We start from the raw sequence: 26,567 nt of genomic DNA on the forward strand, positions 1-26,567 counted from the left end.
ATTGGTGGGAAAGGCCAAGCTAGAGAGATTCCAAATCCCAAAGAAATATGCTGAGAGCAAGCAAGCAAGCTAAGTGCCCCTGCTAGTCAAGATGCAAGAGTGCAAGAGAGGATGAGAAATGGAGGTGGTAAGGCAGAATGGATGTTGACAGCAGAGAAACAAGACACAAGCTGGTTTATAGGGATTTACATAGTCCAGCTTGTGCTTGGAGCAGACCCATTGGTAGATAAGGTCAGCTACAGCCTGTTGAAGGATGGGGAGTCCTCAGATTTTCTGGGCAGCCTGCCCCAGTGTTGTGCTACTTACCATGGGAAAATGTTGTTCCCTGACGCAAGACTCACCCTCTAAGTTTGGTTGCCATTGGCCCTTGGTAATGATCCAGCATTGCCAAGGGGACATTCACTCTCATCTTTTGCAACTACACTTAAAATAGAACAGGTGGATGACATTTCCATTGGCTTTAAGGGCCTGTTTCTGAATTTGGATGCACATTGTTGGGGTTTTGTTTCTGGTTTGGAAAGCACTGAAAAGACATATCCGTATTGTTCTGTGTGCAGTTTGGTGTTTATAGTATAGTATACAGTCCTAGGATTCTTCATAAAGGAAAATGAACCAGAGGTTTGAATTTGTGTTATTTTTTAATATGAGCTCTCTTCTAACAGAGATTGTCAATAGTACGGGAAAATGATAAAGTGCACAGTCTATGGAGGTGTTCTTCATGGTGTACATTGTGTTCATAATTGTTGTTGTAAGGGTTTGTTTATTAATAGTTGGCTTTCTAGGGGGAGCAGAACCTTCCCAAGAAAAGAATGCACTTGGTCTTGTTGTGTCTGATAATGAAGAGAAAAGGGTGATCTGCCACAAAAATAACTGTAGCACCAAGGGTTCGTGATGCTAGAGATGCTGAACTGGCAGCCGCTGCCTCTGTGCCTTCTTCATTGACTTCCACATAACACTTGTGAAAAACTTGTGACAAAAACAGATCAGCATTCTCTGACATTCCCGTGAAATCAGCTTGACCTTCAGTGAAAGCGTCTTCTATCCCCATCTTGCTCAAAGTAGATTTCAGGTCATATTTCTCTTCTACTGTGAACCTGGGAAGATACACTTCCATTTTCATCTTCTCCATTAATTCTGGACTGGTCCATGCAGACAATTTTTCAAAAGTCAATTCATTTATTAGCTGCAATTAATTAAAAAAAGAACCAGAAAATTACACAGTGTTCAAAAAACTGTTCCTAAGGGTTATTTCTTCTATATTCTTATTTCAGAAGTTTTCAAGCTGTTATAAAAGTACAAAAAACAGTAGTGAAATGCCAACTCTGAAATATTTTCTACTAGAAAGGAGTATTTTGCTCTATAGTGCAATATTTGAACTGTTCTCAGTAATCATCAGGGAATATAGAGGGGTGAAATATCTGTAAAACAACATCATTGTCAAGTAACAATAGTCTATTTGACTTGCTGCTCACGTTTCTGTTTTCTGTATGTCTTAGAATTTAGTGAAAAGAACTTTTTTTCTACAAAATGCCCACTAATGTAAATGAGAATTTCACAGTAGTTTACTATCAAAAGTCAGGATCAGTGTCTTTACAGAAGGTGGCAGTGTACATGTATATTAGCTCTGAACATCCTAGAAAGTGATGGAGGGTGTCCAGTTTGTGCTTTTCTTTTTTATGTAATAATATCTGTCTGAATCTGTACAGACAATCAACAGAGCTGTCTTTCTGTCCTCACTGTTCTGTTCTTCAGCTGGAATTAGAGCCAGTCTTGTTGGGTTTGGGCTACTTAATTGCAGCACTGATCAGCATTAGGAAGCATTAGGAAGTCCCACCTGCCAGAAGATTAAAAAAAAGCCAACCTAGCAAACAAAACATTTGAAAGGTTCAGTTTCATAACATTTGGACAAGTTTGGGGTTTGTTTTTCCTTGAGCCTGATTGGTACCTTCCTTCCTAGAAACAAGATTGTAACCTAATGTTTTACTTTGGATATGCATAAAAACATTCTTCTTTCTCAGATAATTTGAGCTTACAGTTACCCTTTACCTTTTGTAGGCCAGTGCTATCCCGTGGAAGCAGGATGAACATACTGAGGTCATTATTGACATATGGAAGCTCAAGAACATCAGTTTGGACTGATTCTATGTAGGTCCAATTAAATGTATCACTCAGGTGCATCATTGGTACTGGTTTAGTTATATGCTGCAACGAATCAAATGAAAAGATTACAATTTGTACTCAGAACAGTAAAAGACTACACTGAAGTAGCATAAGTAGCATGGTGGATGTACATCCTTATGGCTCGAAGAGGAGCTGCAGGATCTACAGAGTGCCCCTGTCTTCTGGGAAGGCACTTGGAGGCTAAGAAGGCTATCTTAGCCAACTAGGATGACGCATATTTATTGGAAGTTCTGTTCCACTCTGATTCTTTGTATGGTTAAAAATGAAAATGCATAGAACTAGTTCATACAGTTTTATTCACATCTTTCTTTTTCCTGCTTTAAGAGGAGAGTGGAAGTTTGCTTCACGTTAGCTTCTGATGATTTTACTTGTGCCTGGGGTGCTAGCATATGTGTACAGTCTTTGTACTGAAGATGTGGTAAGAAGAATATATCATATGCTTTAAATACACTAATTTTAATGCTGTGTGGAGTTAAAGAATGACAGGAATTTATCTGCTCCATCTTTTTCACAGTTTTTTCAACCTGCAGTCTAGTATATAAGGCAGTATATTACCATACCGTATTTATTCTGAAAGGCCTTTGCCTGGTATCTTCAGCTTCAAACTTTGTTGCCCAATTTCCTTTGAAGTAGAGCACATTTACCAGGACTAGCCTGGTGAGTGAATCTATGGATCCAGGAGGCAGCAGATTTTTTATTTTGCCTAGAGAAAACCAAAGAACATTTATATATTTGTGCAGCTTTACTGTTTCAGAGTAAATGTTGGCATAGTTTCTGAAGACAAGACAAGGAAATTTTAAGTGCTGATTTGGCATGCTTTTAGCTTGAGATTATTCACAAATACATGGCAACCTTGACTTATAGAGTAAACCACATTCCTCTCCCTTTCAAATGGAGGAAGATAATTTTAGTAAGGGCTTGCCAGCAGATGATTACTTCAGGAAAACTTCTGATTTCCCTTTCTGAGTTAAATTGTTTACCTGCCTTGGGCCCTTTGGGCACAGAGATTTTATTCAAGGCTAAAATTGCTTCCTTCAGAACCAGGAGAGGAGATGCTGGAGCTTACCTTCAGTCTGGTGTTCAGCGCTGGAATTGATCTCTCTTCTGATTTCGTTTGCTGCTCCCACAAAGTCAACTGATTGTGGTTCTGCACTGTAGTATTTCTTGGCTAACTGTAAGTATTCCTGCAGTGCAAGAGAGAAATCTGTCTTACGTTTGTTGCCTGCCAGTGTGAATGCCAATACATAACTATAGCCAAGTGGAAAGAAAGCATGGAAATTACGTAGGCTACAAGCAAAACGTTTTGTCAAAAGAATGAACTATTTTTTTAGTAGAAATACATAATTTAAATGTTTTTACCTAGCCACATCTGTGAATCACACAAATTAAATGCACATCCTATGAAAGTGAAATTATAATGTCTAAATTCTCAAGAAGAACCTCACAGCCTCCCAGGAAGTATATATTTTAAGGATAATAACACAATTTGCAGATGTAATGAAATTATTTGTAAGTATATAATTTATGGTTTGTTGTCATAGATAGATCATAATGTTTGACTCACGCATTATAACATGAATAAATGGCCTACCTACCTTACTGAAAGGCAGTGATTTTTCTCCATATAACTGGTTGACACTTCTAAGCAGGTAATTCTTAGTGGGTTGGTTGATTTCCAAGTTCAGTGCTTTAAACCCAGCATGGATATTACCTGATTTGCCAATTTCTGTCTTGGAGACAAGGAAACAAGCGTTATACATTTTTTTTCTGTAAAACAGTTCAAAATTTCTAAATTCTTTCCTCATGCAGCTCCATGTAAATTATTGCTATTCAGGTGATGTTGCCTGTACTGCAATGCAAGATGTGTACTAACTCAGACAGACAGTAAAAGAGCCCCAGAATGAACGTGTTAAGAGCCTGAACAATGTAGAATGTCAAGAGGATTCTAAATAGAGGCTGCAAAATGAGGAACATTCAGAGAGAGAGAGAGAATGTAATTGCTAAACTAAACATGAAGACTTGGCTGTGTGATAAGATTTATGAAAGTTTAGTTATACAGAAAGTTTGCCCCTATTTTTTTTTAACCTTCCTCTAAATATTAATATTTTGTAACTGCTTTTTGTTGCAGTAATTACAGTAAATTCTTTATATTGAAGTAACAGGATTAAATGAATGTGGACTCAAACTGTCAAACCAGCTTGAGGAAATGAAGCTGTGAATTAGTGAACTAAAAAACTGAACCTGTGTTGTATTCATCTTGTTATTACAAGGGAATCAGGGGCATGAAAAGCTATCTAAATTTCTAAGCTATTAGAACAGTCTGTTTTCCCTGCCTGTGCTCCATAACTCTTACAGTTCAGACAAGCATTACTCATGAGAAACAATCCGTCTCCTGTTTGTGCAGCGTAAATGGGTTGTTGACGTAGTCCCCAAAATTAGTCTTCCCACCGTTGCTGTGGAATGTAGACCTAAGTTCCCATTTATCAGAACTTAAAGCCACGGGGGTTTTGTGGATAGACTTCAGGGAAATGGTTTACTCTCAGAAAGAAAAAGAATGATGGGAAAGAGTAGGATGAGGAACTTTTCACCACAGTGACTGAATTGTCAGTGAGGAAAAACCACTTTACCCACTCAGAGTTTGATTTCCAAATTTTCTGCTCTCTTAAATTATGCCTATTTTTGACAAAAGATGCCTGCCAGTCTGTCAAAGAAATATCTCAGGAATACAATAATTTCCACTTCTTTAAGATTTATTGCAAGGTCTACCTTAGGAAATTCCAACATGCCAATTTATTCAACTAAACTTTCAAGTGCAATGGAAACTGATTTCTGAAATATATCAAGCACGGGTAGCCTGTAAAAGTTACTTCTCTGGTTCACTTTTTTTGTTGTCATTGTGTTGATGCTGCAATCAAATGTGTGGGGGAGTAGTTTTGTTGTTTTGATTTGTTCTGAGATAGGGACCATGCCTGTTCAAAGAACATGTTGCTAAATAATCATTGAACAGTAGTAATTAAAAAGAAAAGAAAGAAAGAAGGAAAGACAGAAAGAGAAAGAAAGAGAAAGGAAGAAAGAAAGAAAAAGTAAAGGAAGAAAGAAAGAAGGAAAGAGAGAGAAAGAGGGAAAGGAAGAAAGGAAGAGAGAAAGAAAGAGAGAAAAAAAGAAATCTCTCCTCAAAGCTGAAGGAAAAAGATCAAGAGATCCACTGATACAGAATAGCCAAATCATTACATTTTAAATTTTGCAAATTTGAGGTTAAATTTTGCAATTCTACCTAAAATTGAGAAGTGTGTCGTAAGTATTGCATTAGGTGAAGGTATCACAGGATGCTGTACCAATTAGTTGTGTACACTGCATTTGAGGAAGGGAAACAGAGAGAGAAAATATAAGCAAGAGAAGGTGTTACCATGACCATAGCTTGTTAGCATGACTTGGTGATATACCTTCTGGAAACAGGCACGGTGATTTGATAGGCGTTCATCTGTTCTGGAATAGACTTGCATTCTTATGGTTGTGGTGACGTTTCTGGCTCCTTCAGCTTCATTAAAGTGGAGTACCTATAGTGGAAATTGCAGTAATAAATACAATGATAGAAAAATTGCTGTTTCAGTAAAAACTTTCAGTGATGTCATGGGACTGGCGATGAAGAGAGACAAGGACAGATTTTACTTTTGAGCCCATGCGTACAAGATGTCTTGAACACACTAAGATGAGAGTTGCAAGCAGAACAGTCACATGCCCAGTATTTGTAGAGGAATTTGCCTGCTTCAAGTTGGCTCTTGTACTCCCCAGGTAATATCTGGGAAGAGCCAGTTATCTCCAGGTACCAAAGCATGAGTGTAAATGGAGAGCCACTACATGTCAGAAAGCAGGAAAACACTGGGAGGAGATTCATACCCTAAATGCCTCCCTCTGGGCATGCGCACCTTACCCAGGCTACCAAGGGGTACATCTAACCTTGGAACATTTCTCAGAAGACTTTTGTTTTGTTTGCATAGGGCCATTTCCAAAGAGGTGAGACAGAAAATGGGAATTTTCTGGGGCAAGGCAGATAGAGAATCCAAGTCTCCCTCTCCCTGGTGAGTGCTCAAGGGATAAAGAGCCCTTATTTCTTCCAGTGAGTTTTAAAAGGAGACAATGTCTAGTGCCGCTGCTCCCATTTGGTGGGAGCCTCTGTTTGCAGAAACTGCTGTAGACTGTGTCTTCTGACCTGCATATGTTTTTTCCTTTGATGTATCATGGCAAATTTATTTCATAGAAAATGTTACTCCAAGAGATCAATCCTTCTGGAGCCCAGACTCACCTTTGCCATCTGATCTGCAGTGTTGCCTTTGGCTCCCAAATACACAGTAGCCAGGGCAGATGAAATACTAAAAGGGGAGAACAAAATGTTCTCGTTGTCATCTTCCTGACACTCATGTTTGAAAAAGTCAAGAGCAAAGCTTGTGTTTGCTTTATTTAAAGCTTCCATTGTTCTGAACCTGCACAGAAAAGGACAAAAGATGCTATTAGCTAAGAATTAATTGTGTTTGCTATATGTCTGCAGGGTTCCTTCCAGTTTTTGAAGTTTATTTTATGATTTGTAAGCTTTCTAGAAGTATTTTCAACACTTATTGACTTTGGAAGATTGCCAGTGCAGCACAGTGATCCCTTGAATGACTGAGACTCACTGACAGTGTATGTCCAAAGGCAAAATCTAGACTGTGCCAACTATTTTCTTAAGTTCCCCTCTGATCTCAGGAAACTGAATGAAAGCATTCTGACCTGTCAGTACCCATACTATTAATTTCTGCCAACTGCGTGTGGTGTTTGTGGTGTATGAGCGAACTCTCCTTGGTTCAGCAGAAGTTCACTTGGAAAGACAGATATCTGTGCAAGGGACAGTCAGGAGGAACAAATGAAAATTCATTGAAAAAGGATGGTCACAGTGTTGTACTAAAAAGAGAAAGCATGTAGTTTATAACTATATGGTGAATTCTATGTAAGCAACAAAATGATATGGTAAAGAACTTACAGATGGAAAGAAGAGAGATCTCTATGAAGAATGAGGAGGATTAACTCCTAAAAAGTTATATTAATTGTAGCGTGTCCCATTTCACCAATGATACTAACCAAACTCGAGTGATTTAGAAAAAGCATCCTCTGATTCCATTTTGTATTTATTTATCAGGACATTTATTGCACTGTCCCTTACAGCATCTTGGAGTGACATCTGATAATGTTACTCACTGATGCATTGGCTAGAAGATGCTGAGAGATTGGCCTCTTACAATTACTGGTGCAAGAGCCTTTTGGTGCTCATAACTGTAGTGAGCAAATACTCTGGAAACAATGACAGTAAAGCTATTCCTTTAGGATACAAGAAAATAGTGAAGCGTTAGGCAAGCAGCACTCTAACTACTGCGTGCTAAGCATCCTGAATTCCATTTCTATCTTGCAAAAATCTCCTGAAACTCTGTCTTATGGTGCTAGCCCCGATTATAGCTTCCCAGATCTTCTGCAAGACAAGATTTCCTTATTCAGTAGAATATAAGTGCTGCTCTTTGTTTTTTGTATTCCAGTTATATATATATAGTTTATATACATATATAATATATAGAGAGAATATGTGAAATAAATAATCTCTAGAAATAGTTACAGTACCTTGTTTTATGCAGGGAGGAAGACTGCTGCTCTGGGTCTCTCCTAGGTTTCTGCAATTCGCATGATGGGTAGGCTGAATTTATATTCTGCCTGACCTGTTCTTCAAAGGTTCCTATGACTCATGACTTTGCAATTTATTTTGCCCCAAAGGCCACATCCCTATGGAAGAACTGAATCATCTCAGAGTAGGATGTGAAGTGATGGTGAGAATGATACTGTACATGAGCCTTACAAAACTGACTGCAGAAGTATTCCTTTAAATGTTTTTGTGGCAACAGGCTAGTAGCAACTTGAACCATCACTGCTTGAAACAACATTTCTTTTGCAATTTGTAGGGTAAAAAAAATGCAGTAGCTGACCTATTTATGATTCCTCTAATAGAAACAATTTCCAAGGGACAGACAGAGAAACGACAGTGACATCATATTTGTGAATTTTTCTGTTGTCCGTTTCCTAATGATAAAATATTAGTCATTTCTGGTGGGTTTCTGTTTTAGTAAAATGAATTTTGTTAATCTTGGAGGATTCTAAAACTGTATAACCAGGGAAGTATTTTCACTGTGAGATAATGAAGGTTGAACAGGCATCAGACCCTTACTTTTCTTATCACTGTAGCAACACTAGAACCTGATGTGGGTTTTAGATTATACTTTTTTCTTCTGCTTTTTCAGTTTCCCTGTTCTAATTTGAAAGCAGCTATTTGCCCTATGTAGCACTTCAGAGATGTATTCGTTGCTTTTCCCAGAAATCTATATTCTATCAAATACTCATTTTCTTCTTGCCTTGGCTACTGAAACATTTCCACTGCTAATTCTCCTCACAGTCACGTTGTCCTTACCTCCATTGTCCTGTCCATCTCAGCTCTCACCTCTGACAAAAAAATCCTATGTAACTCTTCCCTTGCCCTTTATTTCATTCTTCTGCTCTGTTGAAAATATCACCTTGAACATCTGGATAAGAGCTGCTTGTCTTTGAGGAATTCCTCCTCGATACTGAGCAAGACTCACCCCCAAGGTCTATCTCCTCAGTGCATACTCCTTTCTGAGACCTTTCTTCTGCCCTGAGGTCCATGAATATACATTGAGCTTATGTTGTAGGGACGTGGCTGGCACAGAGTCTCTTGTGCTGAGGACTGAGCTATGGGAGTATCTGCCAAATGTTTTATAGGGCATAGGAGGTTGGCTCATGCAAAGGGCACCTTGCCAGTGGTGAACCTTCTGCATCAGTGTAACTTGGGAGCTCAAAGCTTTGCTAAAGTTGCTTTCCTAGAGGTGAGCAGCCACAGAGCTTTAATAGGATGTTTTTTTCCTGCCCCCCTGGCTGTTTTGAAATTGTAGCTACACAAAAACAGCATGTTTTAGTGTGGGTTATAATTAGATGTATCTGTTAAGTTTTCCAGAGATCATAGTAGTGTAGGAGAGGTGTTCACTGCAGAATTAATTGCTTCCATTGCGCCTGGGAAAGTTGTAATCTGTTTACATTGGCCTTAAATGATTTCCAAAGCTTTAAATTATTTGAGTCATCTTTGCAAATTTAACTGTGGTGTAGAACAAATGATAGATACACTAAATAAATTTCATCCCTTGGAGCAACTACTTAGATTTTCTGTTTTTAAAGCAGGGATGAATTTAATTTGCTAACCAGTCATAGTGCTTGCTCTCTTACAAGAAGTGACTGAGGCATTCCATATATGCAGAAATGTGGGATTTGATGAAGGAGAGGATGGTGTTTGTACAAGATCTTAAAGTTGCCTTTTAAAAATACCCTTTGAAAGGCATGGCTGGTTATTAGTGAAAAAAAAAATACAAAGTAACTAAAATTATATTAATCTAAAATGAAGATATACAGTAAATCAATGTGATGGCTTGATAACTTTTTCTAGCATCCTGTGAAGTTACCAACACCAGAGGATACAGGGTTCAGTGGGCGGTGCTGTGGCTGACTCAGGAGCAGCGGTTCCCTCACTCCCACTCTATACTAAGTCAACACGCTGACGTGCTCAAAGACTTAAATTTGTATTGGTAGTATCCTTCCTGTGGGAAGTAAGCCTGGTGGCTCATTCACTGTGGTCATTCATGTTTCCATTTTGGCAGGGCAAATATTCGCAGCACATCAGACACCCTGGCCAGGTCTCAGCTATGTAAGCACATTTTGTTTTCCTCCAGTTTCGGTGCAACTTAGCACAAGTCAATGCAAATTTCTTACACGGTATGTTGCTCAGTTCATTGGCACCTGGGATCAGGAGTAGGTTAAATACTTGCTGTCTACATAGATCATTTATAAAGTGATCTAAAAGTACTTGAGGGTTTTGAGAGAAAGATTTGGTAGCTTCTGCTTTCACACAATATTTTAGGATACGACTTGCCATAGCTGGTTTTCATGTAGGTATGTTGTTTTAACTACCAACCCTTTATAATTCTTGAAAATCTAATTTAATTCAAACCTAAGGTGTTCTGTATTTGAAAAGAAAGAAATAATGCTTGAAGAAAAGCTATTCCATTTCTCTGATGTCTTCTGATATCTTTTTTTACCAGTAAAAGTGCTGTTTATTTATTTGGGAGGGAATGGTTTCTGGTTCAGCCAACAGAGCATTCCACTCATATTTTTGGCTCAGACAGAGCAGGCCATTAAGTTTTACACACGAAAGGATTTTAAATGTCCCAAACTTTTAGAAGGACTTCAGGAGATAAGAGAGGTGGGGAAGACAGGAGTTTTGAAATCTGAGAATATTGGAATCCCGTGGGAGGTCTGCTTAACATTTAGTTTCATAACAATCCAGTAACTGACAGGGGCCAAAACAGTACAGGGAATAGGAGCACGGAGACTGAAGTGATGGTAATGGTGATGGGTGATTGGGTGCTTCGAGCGGGTGCATCGACTCTGGTGTGCAAAGGAGCCCCTTTGTCACAGAGTGAAGCAAGAGCTTGTCCTGACCTTGTAAATTAAAGTGTAACAACGGTGTATATGTCTCAGCTGGAATGGTTGTAACAGATTTAGATTTACGTCCTAAGCAATTTTTATGTGGGACAAGTTTGTATCATCCTGAAGTCTCAAACAGCTTTTAAAGTTCAAAAGAGATTACTTCTTTGAGTATCTTATTTCCCTTTAAAGATTTGAGTGAGAACACACGCGTCTTTATTTTGAAACAGTGTAGATAGCTATCTAATGTGTACATATTACATGTACATTTGGAAGCCTTTCCTTGCCAAGCAATCTTTGCTGACATACTCCAATAGCATTTAGACTTTATGAGTTATTAAGAGGTGTGGTGGTGTTCCTGTCTAAATATCGCTGAGGCATTTTGCTCCACACCTGCAGAAAGCAAAGGCGTGGTGAGATTTGGCACATGAATTGAGCTCTGGCATAATTTGTCATACTGTACTATTACCTCTATGTGCTTTGGCTTAGATGCGATAATTAGTAAAGGCAGTGTTTTTCCTGAGATATTCAGTTCTGATGACGAGTGCAACGCTTCTGGGGAAGGAATGATCTCGATATCTGAAAAGAGATTAGTTTATCTGGAAATGAATATGCATGCTGTTCTCACGTCTACCAGCGTGCAGTTTTCCTTTGAATGAATCAGATGGTGAGCATTTCTTAAGTAACCAAGGTAGTAGTTAAAATAAAAAATATGAAGAATAGCCTGAATTTCATGCTGCACAATACTCCATTGTGACTAATGGATTATATGCACTTTAGCCTACACTTGTCATTTTTCTGAAGAACTCTCTCAGAGAGTGTAACTGTACGTCAGCTGCACAGCTGCTGAATCAGAACACCAATTCCTGCTCCTGAGCAGGAGCCACGCATGGATGTGTGGGAGCAGCATGTAGAGGAAAGGCTCTCTTTTAAGAAATCCATTTAAACACTTGGTATTTTTTCATGCTGCTCAACCACAAATACTCCTGTGTGATGGAATGACCAGAGTTTCATAAGACAGTTGATATTTTCAGAAGTTTCAGCAGTGAGATGTCTCAAATACTCATTTGTGGACATGTACTGGCAATCTTTGCTATTCACTAATCTGCTTGGCACCTTATTTGTATTTCTATTTTCACACTTTTTAGGATGGGAGTGATCTGAGCTACCTGACTAAGTGCACCTGTCTTTGCAAGTTTCTGTCCTGGAACACAGTAGCCTCTAAAAGGGAGCTTGGAATAGCATTTTCCCTTCACACTGACAAAGACCTTGGGCAAGATAGAGTGTAGTTTGTTAGTACCATTTGAACATCTCTTATCAATGCCTTCATCATTGCAAGGTTTTTCCATCCTTCCATCTCTCACACTCTCTGGCTATTGCATAAAGCAGTTCAGTCTTTTGAGACCTGGTCTGCTTTTACGTGGTTCAAGTTAACAAGTTTTGCATAGTAGTGACCGAATAGAAATTAATGATGTGATATACACCAAGTAAAACAATATGATCTTGTATTCCCTTCTGCTCTCAGGAAAAATGAGATGCAAAGATTTTGTTCCTCCAGACTTTGTGTGGGATGCATCTTTTGTCCCACAAAAGAGTGAACTTTCTGGATATTGCACTGAGGGCCTTCTTTTGGAATCTTCTAATGACCGCATGCTCTTCTACACCACAGCATTTCCAAGCTCTTCGAAGCTGCTCTTTCCTGTTGGGATTCAGCTACGATGTGCAGACTTTTATGGCTCCATTATATTTTGGGCTGATGTATCTTGAGACTTCTGTCTCTTTCAAAGATAAAAGCTTAACACCAGGTGTGTGGCTTAAAACTAGTGGCATTGTAGTGGCATAATTCCCTTAAACTGCTCTAGATTATTCTTTATTCTTGGTCTATCCCCCTTCATTTTCCGAAGCAGCAGAGAATCAATAGGGAAGAGAGCTGCCCTTACATACAGCGCTGTGAAAGTTAATGGTACTTTGACAGCATCCCTTGTCCACCTTTAACTCCCATATCTCTACCTTCCTTATAGGAAGATGCACTCATCTGGCACATCATTTTTCTCCCTCTCCCATACTGACCTAATATCAGAGCCACAGTTTCTGAATTTTACCTACGTGAATAAGGAGTCAGCTTTCCAGTGTAAGGACTTCCGCCTTTCCAGAACCGTTGTTAGTATGGTGCCCATAGCAGAAGTTCCTTGCATTGATTTCAGACTGTGGGTTACTACTGCTAATATTTAGCAAAAGTAAAAAAAGAAGTTGAAAAAAAAGTAAAAAAAAAAAAGGTTGAAAAAATATGTAAAAGCTTGGAATTAGATTAGGATCCTTTCTTCCTCTGGAGTACCATGAAGTTGTGAGTGTTTGCTCGCATCATGAGACAGATTATATAGAATTAGAGTTTTTATCTTGTGATGTTTAAAAATATAATAGTGAGGAAAGGGAGGCCAAATACAAATGATTGCACATTGTTATCCACATGACAGCAAAATGGTACCAAATTATAAATTTTGCTGTTGGGACTAACAAAGCGTAGTGTGCAGCTACATGTTGTCTGGCCTTTGCTCTTAAATACTGTTAAATGTCATAGGAATTCGTTGTTCACATGGTGACTAGGCACCGCTTGGGATTTTCAGAGATAATCTGTAGACCTTGCTTCAAAAGTATTAAAAGTGATGACAGACAGTGAGGGCTTTGTGGGCTGTGGGAGACAAAATGAAGAGCTGGCAGGGCTCATTCTCACCTGCGGCCAACTCTAATTTGGTAAGAGAAAGCAAGCCAGTCAAATGGCTACCACTACTTCTACAATAGTGACATTTGAATTTATGTTTAAAATGAAATTAATCAGAAGGCTGTGGGTTTTCCAACTTTACAGATAGGCAACACTTAGCTAAGGAAGGTCCTGAGCTATTTGATATGGATTTGAAGTTAGCCCTGCTTTGAGTAAGGTGCTGGACCAGGTGATTGTCAGCTGCCTTCTGCAGCCAAAGGTACTGGAAATCACTCTAATGACCTGAACTTCTGAATATCAATTCTTGCAAATTGCTGACTTTGTTCAAGTGAGCAGTTTTACTTACATTCTTATCTATTTGAAGAATTAGGACTGGATCAAGCAGTAGGACCCAAGGGCCATATTCTCTCATCTCTATGGAAATTCATTACCTGAATTACCTGTCTGCTGGTGTAAGACTGCAGGCAGGCAAATAGGTGTGGTTTCGTCTCTGTGCAACTCACTAATCCACTGTGCTTCTTTGTACTTGTGATATACTACAGGTCTATATGGGATGTGGTGGCAGAGCAGTGAAAGCCTCTTATGATGAGTCCTAAAGCTGTGAGTCTGAGCCTTCTCCTGTAATTGTGCTGAAAGTGATGCTGAGAATAAAAGGGACAGCGATGCAGCATGAGATAGCAGAGAGCCAAAGGCACTGGGGTGCAGAGCTGACTATTTCACTTCTATGGGGATGGAGACTATTTGCTTTGCTGGGAGTTGGAGGTCAGATATCTGTCACTGGCCCTGGGACTACATCCAGGCCTGTCCTCCCTGTGCCAGTTATCAGAGAAGCCCAGCAGTGCCTCAGATATGGAAGGCTATTGACTTTCTTGACTGCTAGATGAATATTTTTGTGTTTGAGATCAGAGGACTCCAGTGTCCATTCCTTGGATATGTGGTTTGCCATGTCCCAAAACAGTTCTAAAATTTTCAGACTCTGAAAACACAGGACTGAGAATTCATGCTCTTTATCTTTTTGCATTTGTGTATGAGATGGACACACTGCACAGCTGGTTAAGGAAGTGGCTCCTGGAGACAAGAATATTTGCCTGTTGCTGTAAAGGCAGAGTGCCACAGAAATCAGGTGTCAGAACTGAATCTGTCTACACACACAAACAGATACACTTTTTTGCATCTTTTCTGTGGGGAAAAGTATATTTTAATTGATAAGAACTCCAGTAGCCTAGAAATAGTGTAGTTTGCGAATAAATCAGGTGAAAAATAAATGTCCCGAGGATTTTGAGTACTCCATTTCCATGACCAGACCATCAGAAAGTCCAAGACAATATTAAACATCATTATCTCTCTTGTAATAAGTTTCCCTGTTTGTTATCTCCTGACCAGCAATTGACTAATTTACAGGAAATTGAAGGAAAGTATTTGAACTATTTATACACCAGTGAAGGTGGTGTCATGTTATCTTCCTTCTTTTGCAAGATCCTGTTTGCTAACAGTAAGTTGAGGCCCTAGGTACTGCCAAAGTATGTGTTATCTTGTGGAGGGGGAAAGCTAAAACAAGTAGAACAAGCAAAATTCTGTGTGGTGAAACTGGAAAGAACAGCACCACAGACCACCCAGCACTGGTGCCAAGCAGTTTGCACTGCTGGGAGGAAGGAGCACCTCTCCTTGCAGTAAGTGCACTGCCCCAAGCCCTCCTCTGTCACTCTTCCTGCAGTCTCTGTGACAGTTCCTCACAAGTCTGTTTTTTTTCTTTTCCTTTCCCATGGAGTTCACCCTTTAGGAGTGCACTGCTCGACACAGGTCCCCATGGGTGGCAGCTCCCCCAGCCCTCCTGCCCCACTGTGTGTTGCTCTCTGTGGGCTGCTCCTGTGAGGGCTCTCCACGGGCTGTGGCCTCTTTCAGGCCTCATCCACTGCCATGCTGTGGGCTCCTTCCAGGGCTGCACCTTTTAGTAGAGAAGCACAGAAAACCTCATGTTATAAATACGTGTTCTTTTGCTCTTCTGAATCTGGTAATACAAATCAGGCTCTATAGGTAGTGGGTGTGCCACAGTCCGGCTGTTGTCTCATCCCATGGCCTGAGGTGTCAGTGCAAATGTCTCCAACATGGGTTAGGCATCCTCATCTCTCAGCTCTTGGCTTCTGAACCAAGAACCTGAACTACTTCTGCAGCTGCAGCAGCAACCAAAGGAAAATTAGGTTTTGCTTTGAAAGCCAGCCCCTTCCAGCCACGACTGGACTTTTCTTGCTCTGTCCTTGTGGAGGTACAAACAGCAGGTGGGAGAGCAGAAGCTTTCTTGGACAAACCCAGCTCCTGTAGAAGAGCCTCCAGGCACGGTACAGGCACAGGGGAGAAGTGGCTTTGAGGCAGTGATTTACACTGTGCCCTGTTCTTCCCCTGCTCATGTCACTGGCGCTGCCCAGTAGCCACATGCTGCCAAAGCCTGTTCATTCCAGCATGCCAGCCCTGGTGGGTCACGTATGGGACAACTGACTGTTGTCTCCACTAGCCATAAGTTTGAGGGTTTTTTTTTGTGGTGGGAATGAGCTGTTCTTGAGGAAATCTGAGCTGAGACAGATCTCTGGGTGTCTCAGTGGCAGCCAAGGTCTGTCCCATCACCCCAGCCAGGACCAGGACAGCAGCAAATTTGACACATTGCTCCCGATGAGGTCTACCATATGATGCTTAGAAAGGAGAAGCTCTTTCTTCCCTCACTGTGCTCTTTTAGCTGATGTAGACCACTGTGTGGTTAGATTTTGTTGCTGTGGGGGACTCTTGCTCAACTTCTCAACCATTAGTACTTTTTCTGCAGTTCCTCCTAGCTTGTGTCTCCATGCTTATTCCCCTGCATGTCATTCTTTCTCTGCTACACAGCCTTGCTGTACTTCAAATACTACAAATAAAATGAGTTTGCTTAAACATGTTTTTATTATGATTCAAGGAACAAAAGAGCATATTCGCAAGACCCATTACATATAGATACAAGGAAAACAATTTCAGTAGTAACATACCATATTTGGTCATAATGATTGAGCCAAAGTTTTAGGAGGAATGTGAATTATAAGATTTTTATAACGCATCTTTAGAAAGTGAGGAAGAGCCTTGTAGTATCAGGAACACAGAGGAAAAGCAATTGCCTTGTCAGCATAGGAATGGTTAGTGATGGTTGTTAATTTAATCTGAGAGATTTTGAGTGACTAATTCTGAAGGAGCTTGGTCATACAGATACCTGGCTTAATTGGAAGGCTGCCTTGTTTTCCCCATAAAACTTCTGCTGATATATCTGGTTGTATTTTTCAGTGTGATGACTCAGTGCTGTTACTGAAGTGTTTGCACCAGGAGCATCTCTGTTCATGCTCATACTTTCTGAGTCCAATTTTCAATCCCTTAACCCTTCATCCATGAGTAAACAATATTACTCTTTGCATAAAGGAAAGGTGAAGTGCACCTGTTCTCTTAGTGCAATTTCTTTCTGATTTTTTTTTTCCAGATAAAGCTCAAACTTTTATAAAGGCTGGATGCAGCAGAGAATATGTCTTTCAATTTACCCCTGATACTACAGTGCTCTGGATCTTGCTAAAAGGAACAGAAGTTCTTTCAACTTTCCTCTTTTTAAGGGGAAATACATCTGCCAAAGAAGAGAATGCTGTTGGTTGGGTTGTGCTTGATACAGAGGAGGAATGGATGGTCAACCCTAAATTCTTCAGAGACGCTTGTAGCATCCACTCCAGCCTCTGCTGAGCTTACCACCTCTCTGCCTGCTTCATAGATTTCTGCATATGCTGCGTGGACAGCTTGAGATATCTTCAGGCTCTCTGCTGAGGAGATGCCAGACAGATTGGCTGAAGAGCTGAACAGGTCAGTCATTCCCATAGCCATTAAGACAGATGTGAGGTTATATTTTTCCTCCATCCTCATGCGGGGTAAGAACACTTTGATCTTCCTCTCTTCCATAATACTAGAACTGGTCCATTCAGTCAGCTTCTCAGTGCTGATTGTAGACTCCAGCTGCAAGGAAATGAGAATGAGATCCATGGGATGGCAACATAACTTCCTTTGTGGCAATACAGTACTAGTTACTATCGTGTTTTCTTTTGTGTGCATCTTTTAAACTGATTGCTCTTGTCATGGCTTTTTCCTAGGCATATAGAAATTAATTTTGCTGGGAGAGAAAAACATACCATGACTCCTTCTCTGCTCTGTCTTATTTTCTTTTTCTTACTGCTTATGGCTTACTGCCGTTTATTTTAAGTAATAATAATAATAATGAGATGGCTACTCTGCAGATACCCCTTAAAGCTCTTCTCTGTTTAATTTCTTTGCTTGGGAAACATATTCTAAAAATCACTCTTTGCTTTTGAGTTTAAAGTTCTCTCTACATTTAAGACCACTCAGGAACCAGTTGTTAATGGTAGCCAGTTACTGATACTTTAACTGTCAGCTGTTACTAGACTGGTAACTGATCATTTAAGAGAATTTGAATTTTTAAAAATTAGAAGCTTAGCTGCAAAGTATCCTTCCATTTTATTTACAGTGTACCACTTCATGATCACTCAGTTCAAAGCTGTATCTGCCATTTAAAAAAGAAAGTGTAAATTAGAAAAGTGACTGGTTGCATTGGCGACCACTAGAAGGGTGGGAATCTCTTACCTCTGTTAAGAGATTGGCATCTGGAATAATTGGTTTCTTTGGTATTACTAATATTGTTTTTTACCTAGTAACATTTCTTTCCGTGCTAATTTGCTGAATGTCTCTTACACAAATGTGGCCATGGCAGTTTGTAGGAACACTATTTCAGTATATTCTTTCTTACCATCTTTGTCCAAACTATTTTTTCTCAAACACACAGATTCTCTTTGATCAAGGCTCTTCCTTTACAGACTTTCTAATCAAAATGTACTATACTTGTTTTCCTACATACGTTTTTTTTTTCCTAGAGATGTATGTAATCTTCTGTATGCCTGTCTGCGGTCATAAGTGATGGAAATTCAGCTGTGATTAAATGCCTCTTCATCTTTATAATTTAGATTATTTGAGTTAGCATACAAACAATTCAATGAATTCTCATTTATTACATTGTATTTCCTATTCAGAATAACTACAGTCCTCCTAATTACAATATCCTATGCCTGTGTTCTGTTCATATCAACATTTGTATATGATGTACATGTTATTTTCTGGAATTGCGTTAACCATATCCAATTTTTAGGCAGTTTAATTTATGAAGACATGAAGGAAGCACATTGAGCACCACCAAATGGAACAATAGTTAGAACCAGTAAGCCTAATATGAACTTTCCAAGAAGCTCCTCAGTGTGCAGGAATGGAGATATAAGACATTTAGAGTTCAAGCCACTACAGTAACAGCTGTTTAGGTGAGAATCATCTTGTCTGCTGTGTCCAACATTTCACCCGCTAAAGCAGTTCCTTAAGCAAGCCATGATCAGCACAGGCTATTGCAGGACCCACTGGGATAACCTACACTTCTATGCAACAATCACATCTTGAATCATAATGAAATTTGTGCTGGTTAAATGTTTTAGGATAACTGTATTGAAAAGAGTTTTGCAACAGCTGAATTTCACTGTGGTTTTTATTTTCTGAGGCCAGCTTCCGGGGCCATACCTGCTCAAGGCCAGAGACTTCATCAGGCAACAGCACCAACATGCTCATTGTTCCACTGACAAATGGAAGCTCCAGGATCTTAACTTTCTCAGAAGCCACCGATGCCACTTTAAATGAACCAATCTGGCTCATCATCTGCACAGGTTTGCTTTCTTGCTGGAGAGCCAAAAAAAAAAAAAAAAAGAGAGAGAGAATATAGTTTTAACAAAGATTATTCTTAAGACTGCGTAAATGTCTAGTTATGGTAAGATGACTGATTGCTCTTTTCCAGGAAGAATTTCATAAGATAAGTGGGAATCTGAAGTTATTTCTCAGGAGCTTTGTAACGTCAGAAACAGTGTGAAGAGAGAGACATAAGGAAAATGCCCTGGTATTAACATAGTGTCTGGAAGAGGAGCAGACAAGTGAGCAGATACGCTAATGCAGTGTTTATATAACAACATGTCTACTCTCTTCATAAATTCTAGATGACATCTTTCAGGTATGCCCCTGTACCTCAGTCACTCTGAAAGGTATTGCTTGTGTGTCTTCATCCTTAAATGCTCTCTCCCACAGTCCTTTGAAGTAAATGGCATTAACCAGGACCATTGCAGTTTGGGAATTCACAGAGCTTGGCTGAAGGACATTCTTGATAATTCCTGTAAGAAAGAATAGGAAAACAGTTGTATATCACATTGGCAATCACAAGGTAGACAGAGAGTGTAGAATTTGTGGGGAAGAGGATGGAGGGGCAAGGACATTGGTTTTGTGTTTTTTTTTTAACTGTAATCTCGTTCTTCCAAGATTGATTTTCTTGCTGCTATTGTCAATAACTGTTGTTTCTCTCTCTATAAAGAATCACAACAAAAGATAAAAGACAAAGAGATTTATGTGTTACAGAAAGACTAAACCTGTATATTTTGTGATAAGGGGAAGAACCACTGAAATCTCTCTTATCCCAGAATGGTCTCCAACCCAAACAGTACCAAGAAACATAAATATTACTTGCTTCTAGCCAAAGCTGAAATTTGATATCTATGTAAAAAAATGTAATAAAAGAGGAAAACAGAATTTTAATCTGTTTTTGGTTGTGGATGTTTTCATCTCAGTTAGAATTCACTGCCTTTTATCTGTGTTTCAAGCATGAGGGAACAGAATGCTGTGAGGAGATGAGGAAGGAACTAGAGAAATTGAGGAACCACACAGAGAGGCAGCAGGGCAAAAATAAAAATTGTGGTACCTCTTTCTATGCATTTTATCCTTACCATTCTTTAACTCTAGTTTTCCATTGCCCTTTATCTGTTAAGATTTTTCAAGTGCCTAAGGACTGTATGCCCTGCTTAGCAGTTATACAGCAACTCTGGGAAGCTTGAAGGCAAAGCACGCTGGCTGAGCTATATCCAGATTCTCAGTATTAGGGTGAACCAGTCATCACTATGTACAAAGCATGTTCTAATGCTGTCCTTCTCATCAGGACTGGAAGTTTTACATTTCTGCAAATCCCCTGTAAATAGAGTTGTCTTAAAGGGAGGTATCTGGAGGGAGAAAAAAGTTAATTGATAGTTCTGTATCTGGGAATTGATCTATTATCCAGGAGCAGCAACAGAAAGAGAGCTTTTGTATTTTTCTCTTGTGAATTAAATGTTCTTCTACACTGGTCAAATATGATGACAGAAGGGAAAATATGAGGCTTGCCCTTACCACTTGTCTGACTTTCTACCCAGGAATTGATGAGCTCTCTGGCTTGATCTGCAGCTGTTTGAAAGTTGATAGATTCCAAGCCTCCTCTGTACAGTTCCTTCACACATTGCAAGTATTCCTGTAAAGCAAACCAAGAGTATTCAGTTTTCAGATATGAATTTCAAAACATTTTGCAAATGTGAAATGCAAGACTGAAATTAACAGATATAAATAATATAGTAGTGTAAAATGCTATTTTGTGCTATATTACTACATGCTATGCCTTACAGTGTATTTAGTAGTGTAATATGCTATGGTTGTATTGCTGTATTCTAAGATTTGACATTCTTTTAGCAAGCCATGCATTCTCTGAAGACTGTAGAGATTCAGGGCTGTGATAGAGAAAAGTTATTTGTCCTCTCTTCCATATGCAAAAAAAAATAAAATAAAAAATAAAAAATTTGTTAGTGGAACATAGACTTCTGACAGTGTTTTTGCATTACAGAATGGTAGAGCTTTGACATGGAAATACACTCAGATCAGATTTTAGAGCAACTTACTGGGAGGATTGGGTATGTCTCTTCAGCATAAAGTCTGCTGGCAAGGCTAAACGAATAAACGTCATTTGGTTTGGTGATTTGGTTGAGTATGTCTCTAAGTGAAGAGTGGACATTTACAGATGTGCCGCACTGAATACAAAGAAAAAGATAGATCATGTTATTCTCTCTTTTATTTCTTAGTAGGTTTTGCATAGTGCACGAACAGAATAAAGTAGTTCAGATACTTTGCTTACAAAACTATTATTTGTCCTGTCTGTCTTACTGCTAATAACTACACTGATGTAGTCATTTTCTAATATATACAATTTTGTGCTGTTTTTCTTCTGTAATTCCCTCATTCTTTTCTCTAGGGAACTCCTGACTACCTGCTGCAATAATCTAGCTCCAGTGTGTCAGGCAGGCTTTCCTTTTTTTCCAACCAGACCCATTTATCCAGATTCATCTAGCTATCTCGCTTAAGCGTACAAATATCCACAAGTTTCCTCATTCACCTAGAATTTTTGCCCTGAGTTTCATCTTCTGTTTGTTCTGAATCCCCTGTTATTTCCTTTCTTTCTCTGTTCTTACGAACAAAGTGTTCTCCCAGCTGCTGGATGCAGAGCACTAGCTACTTATCAGAGAGGGCTTGGAACTGCTAAGAGATTGCTTCATCTGCTGGATTTTGCTTCCAGAGGAAAGAGACAGAGAGAAGGAGAAGAAATTATTTCTGTACCTGAGCTTCAATACTGTCTCCGAATCCTGGAAGTTTATCAAAGCGAACAACCTGTAATTGAAAATAAGAGTAGCTGAAATAACAGGTATGACAAAAAAAAAAGTTATGTAATCCAAGATTTCTGGCTAGTGCATTTGTTTAACACTTCAGAAGCTGGAGGTGGCCACACTTTTAGATAAGTCTGGTTCCAGATTTTCAGCCTCTGAGCTATGCCATTTCCAAGGGACATTATCATATAATTAAGTGCTATAGCTCCACTGAGCAAGACAGAAGTTTTAGTCTTTAACTGTAGGCTCACCTTATTTATCTGGGTCCTGGTGCTGTCTTTTGCACCTAGGTAGACCATGGCCAGAGTTGAAATGATGGTGAAGGGGGAGTAGAAGATGTTCTCATTGGCATGGTGGACTCTGAGCTCCTTGTATACATCAACACAAAACTCCGTGCTTACTGCACCGATGGAGGCCATGGTGAATGCTGAGTTGTCTACATCAAATAGCAGGACAATGAAAATGTAAGGATGAAATGCTTTACATAGTGCCATGCAAGGTATTCTGTAGTGGATTACAGCTTTAACTTATGAACAGTTTTTAGGCAATTAAATGTAAGCAAGTAGTTTTAAAGAATTCTGTGGTAACGTGTCTGTTGCTGTACCCACCTCTCAGGCATGTTCAAAACCATATTCGTAAATCTATTTCTTTATGCATTTGCATTCAAGTTGCCTTTTGGGTAGTAAACTGTCTCAGAAGTCTTAGACCTAGATGCGATTTCTGTTTACCATTTAAAAGCAGCCAAATAACAGTTGCCTGTGCATATTTTCATCAGTGAAAGCTAGAGTTCATTGGTATTTTTCAGTACATCTGATCAAAACAAGAAAATACAATCTGATAGGCTTGCAAAGCTGGAAATTCAAAGAGCAAATTTCAGTAGACTTACTGTATATATCTGTTTGGACAGATATATGAGAAAGCAGAGGCTTGCTGACTGTTTTTATTTCTTATTTCCTAGAAATATATAAGTGCAGAAAAATATCTGCTTGTTGCACACTACTTACTGTCAGTAGATCTTCAAAGGTATTTTTACCTTTGTTTTAGTGATGGAAGAATAGATAGGGAATGTAATTTGTATGAGCTCATGTAGTCTAGGAGAAAGACATGCACATAATTCATATTCTGCTCTATTGCACTTTCAGGTACAGCTTGCTTTGCTCAAGGTTATGTATGTGTACTGCAGTATAAACTTTCAGAGGAATTAAATTTTATTTGTGACTTTCAGACAGAAGAGAAATACAGACGTGATAAAATAGCAGTTTCTACTATAAAACAGAGCTGTTGAATGAATACTTGTTCATGACATAGACCAATAGAAGCCTTATATTTGTTCCGTCTGTTTCTATTATAAACAGCTGGGCTGTACAAATACTGTATAGCGAGTATGCTTATATAAAGCACAGCTTTTGGGATCAGCATGAATCCAGTTGCTTTCCTGTGATTTATATAACCTGTGAAAGTCAGAAGTCTTTCAGAACCCGCCCCCAAACATGGATACTTCACGCTGGGGCCTCAGGATTGGCTTTTGTATATTAAACCCCACAAAAGTTTTTACTGGCCATGTGTGTGAGTATACACGCACACGTATTTATCTCGTTTTCTTTGCTGTATATAAGTTCACATTTATATATGACTGTAAGAATATAAGATTATGCACCCCCACACATTTTTATCTTGTGTAGTAATCAGTAGCTGAATTTTGCAGGAATTAGACCTCTAGAGAAATTTCACACTAAACCCCCCAAAATTCACTGAATGCCATAGTTGTGCTCTCTGTGCAGTCTGTACAACTAGAGGTTAATCAAGCAAACCACACAGAATATCAGATTTAGTGAATACATACATAGTGAGTGACAGGATAAGATGTTCTGAAATTAAAAACATATTTTAAGCACAAAAAAAAAAGTCTCCTGAAAACAAACACACAGCTTTTACACAGAATAAGATAATGCAGAATGCATACGCAGGTGAGAAGTTTTTATAGAAAGTATCATGCAGATACTCCACCCTTAGATATACAAAGCATAACACAAAAATTGTTCATTTTTTTTTTAAGTTTAGGCAGAAGCAGGAACTCAGAGAGAGAGAGAAGGTAATTTTCTTCTAGAGAATTGCTTACCTTTTGAGCTTCAGCACTAAAGGCAATACAGCTTTCCAGCTGTATGTACAGAGACTGGCTGAGTTCTGGGGAATATATAGCCTGAATTGGGACCCACCCACAGGTGCCCTTCAGAAGTTTGACATTTGACACCATAAAAATCACATAATGGAATTGTGTCAGATTTTAGTTTCAATAGGTCCATTTTGGGCTGAAGGGAGAGCAAATATTAGTTTTTAATTCCGGGTAACAAAGTGTTTTCTGCTAGTTCTGCTAGTCCATCAGGACTGCCAGATGGGAGAGAAGACTGGGAAATACTGCTCTTGTCAGGCTGAGCTTCAGTTACAACTAGATACTGGGATGTTAAGGAAAACAGAAAAATGTGAAAACTTTAGAGATAGAAAACTTAATTAGCGATTATTGGTTAGTCTGTTTATTACGATGGTTGTGGTAGCAGACCAGAAGTCTGTTTCAGTTGATCTTTCTTGAATGTACAACATGCATCTGAGCCGTGCTTGACAGGAGATAAGTGAGAACAGGTCTTGAGCTATTATTTTCTTGACAAAATAGGGGAAATAAAGAAGCATGCTTGTGAAGAAACCAATTGAGATGAGAATGAAAAGCAGACATGCTTTCTATGTATAGTTGGAATATTTAAATATATCTTTTGACAGGTGTGAACGCTTTATAACAAACTTTTATTCTGAGGGAACAGCAAAATACAGCTCCATACAAAGCAAAAGAATACTCAATTCCAAATGTGTTTATGGTATGAACTTGCAGTGTTCCTCAAAGATCTTCCATGAATAACTTAATGGCCTGGCAGATGACAGAGGAATTGTGAAATTTGGTTAGAGGAGTGTTCATGGTTCGAGGGACAATCATAATATACAATAGCAAATATATTTCAGTTATAGAAGCTATTGTTCTGTATTGAAATAATAGAATTGACAAACAGCAAAGAAACCATTCTGACCTCTGTAAAGCACTGTTTGATTTTAAAATGGGGAAAAAAAGTACAATATAATTCTTCAGAATGTATTTAGAGATTACTGCAATCTCTGTTAAGCAGAAGAGTAACTTTCCTATACCACTCACTAAAGTGTAGTCAGTGCCATTTCTTCATCTCTCTCTTTCTTTTTCTGAAAATAAATACACTGTAGAAATCTGGGGACTTAAGCAGGACAAGATAGTAGTGGAAATAATATTTCACAGGTATCAGCTGATTTTTTTTTTGTTTTGTTTAGTTTTTAATCATGTCCGGTGTTTCTATTTCAGCCACTAAGAAAGTCTAAAGATCTTGCCTGGTTTTTGTGATGATAGATATGCTTCTCAGTAAATGCTTTCTCTGCCTATGAAATATATATTAGTCAGCTGAAGGAGAAAGGAGATTGGGAATAAGTCTTCTCAGAAGCACTTGTCCATCATCTGGTGTCAATCAAACACTAATAATGAATTGTGTATAGGTATCCTATGTACATAATTGGTATATGCAGGTTGACATAGATCAGGTAGTTCTGTCACACTGAAATATTCTGGTGAAATAACAAGGAAAGGAGAGACCGTTTTGGCTCTCACTGAGGCAAAGGACTGCTTACCAGACAGGGGGGTTCTGGAGAAGACATCCAGCATGAAGAAGGCACTTCCAAATACATGCAGGTATTGAGTCTGACTTGTTAGACAGGATCCAGAATAACTTCTGTCTTAATGCTACAGAAAAGGGGGAAGGTATCCACCATGGCTGAAATTGTCAGCCTTTTCTTTTCTGAGCAGACAGCTGATCTGGTCAGTAAGGACAAGGTGTTTCCAAAGCAACCATGCCATATATAATTACGCAAGTGTAATTAATAAATTACAAATATAATTTAGTGTATTTTCTCCTTCGGATGTTAGGAAGAAATGCTTTTATTAACTATTCACTATAATCTGTCTTAAGAGTACTGAATAACAATAGGCTGTTTCTCACTCAGTGGCTGGGTGTACCAGTGAGCCACTGAATGCAAGTAGCCTCATTCCCTCTTTTGTATCCAGTAGCAGAGAGGGTCCCCATTTCGTTTCTGTAGCTCAGGAGGCTGTAGTGGGTTTACACCGCAAGTTATGGTAGCGGAGGTCTGCAGGGCTGGCCTCTGTGAACAGAGCCCAGCAGCTGTCCCATGTCCCTAAGAGGGAGCTGCCACTGTCCAGAGCTGAGCTAGTGATTGATGCTGGATGTGCCTCGGGGAGAACAGATTTAAGAAAAACTGCTGTGCATTGGCAGCTGGGAGAGATGAGTGGGAAAATGTGAGAGAAACAGCCCTGCTTTACTTCCACATAGTGTCCTGATTCCAGACCTACAGAACAGTTTTGTATGCATTTGACTTGCAGAGCTGTTTTGTGAGTCATACAAAAGCCATATTTCTCTCCA

The 26,567-nt window shown here is 39.2% G+C and overlaps 2 protein-coding genes and 1 long non-coding RNA gene across 4 annotated transcripts in view; 1 reads left to right on the plus strand and 2 right to left on the minus strand.

Moving 5' to 3' along the window:
- Window positions 1–19,683, plus strand: part of LOC110393440 — a 44,265-nt gene extending 24,582 nt beyond the window's left edge. The window contains exons 3-6 of the long non-coding RNA XR_002435014.1: window positions 16,953–17,320; window positions 18,672–18,837; window positions 19,073–19,230; window positions 19,359–19,683. This is a non-coding gene — a long non-coding RNA (uncharacterized LOC110393440). The remainder of the gene's footprint in view (window positions 1–16,952; window positions 17,321–18,671; window positions 18,838–19,072; window positions 19,231–19,358) is intronic.
- Window positions 617–7,954, minus strand: LOC110393434 (serpin B10-like). The gene is made up of 8 exons (XM_021386299.1): window positions 7,825–7,954; window positions 6,485–6,662; window positions 5,625–5,738; window positions 3,777–3,911; window positions 3,248–3,365; window positions 2,742–2,884; window positions 2,047–2,202; window positions 617–1,183 (listed from the first exon to the last, which is right to left on the minus strand). Exons 2-8 carry the CDS (start codon window positions 6,650–6,652, stop codon window positions 779–781), a joined length of 1,239 nt encoding a protein of 412 aa, XP_021241974.1. The 5' UTR covers window positions 6,653–6,662; window positions 7,825–7,954; the 3' UTR covers window positions 617–778.
- On the minus strand, window positions 17,039–24,242 carry LOC110393435 (ovalbumin). Of its 2 annotated transcripts, XM_021386301.1 has the most exons (8): window positions 24,185–24,242; window positions 22,317–22,501; window positions 22,019–22,069; window positions 21,307–21,435; window positions 20,768–20,885; window positions 19,583–19,725; window positions 19,088–19,243; window positions 17,039–17,470 (listed from the first exon to the last, which is right to left on the minus strand). In XM_021386301.1, the coding sequence occupies exons 2-8, from the start codon at window positions 22,482–22,484 to the stop codon at window positions 17,075–17,077; spliced, it is 1,161 nt and encodes a 386-aa protein (XP_021241976.1). In that variant the 5' UTR covers window positions 22,485–22,501; window positions 24,185–24,242; the 3' UTR covers window positions 17,039–17,074. The 2 variants fall into 2 exon arrangements, with proteins under 2 accessions (XP_021241976.1, XP_021241975.1); XM_021386300.1 differs by lacking the exon at window positions 24,185–24,242 and having other exon boundaries at window positions 22,317–22,758.

The sequence above is a fragment of the Numida meleagris genome, chromosome 2 (genome assembly GCF_002078875.1).
Source record: "Numida meleagris isolate 19003 breed g44 Domestic line chromosome 2, NumMel1.0, whole genome shotgun sequence".
NCBI lineage: Eukaryota > Metazoa > Chordata > Aves > Galliformes > Numididae > Numida > Numida meleagris.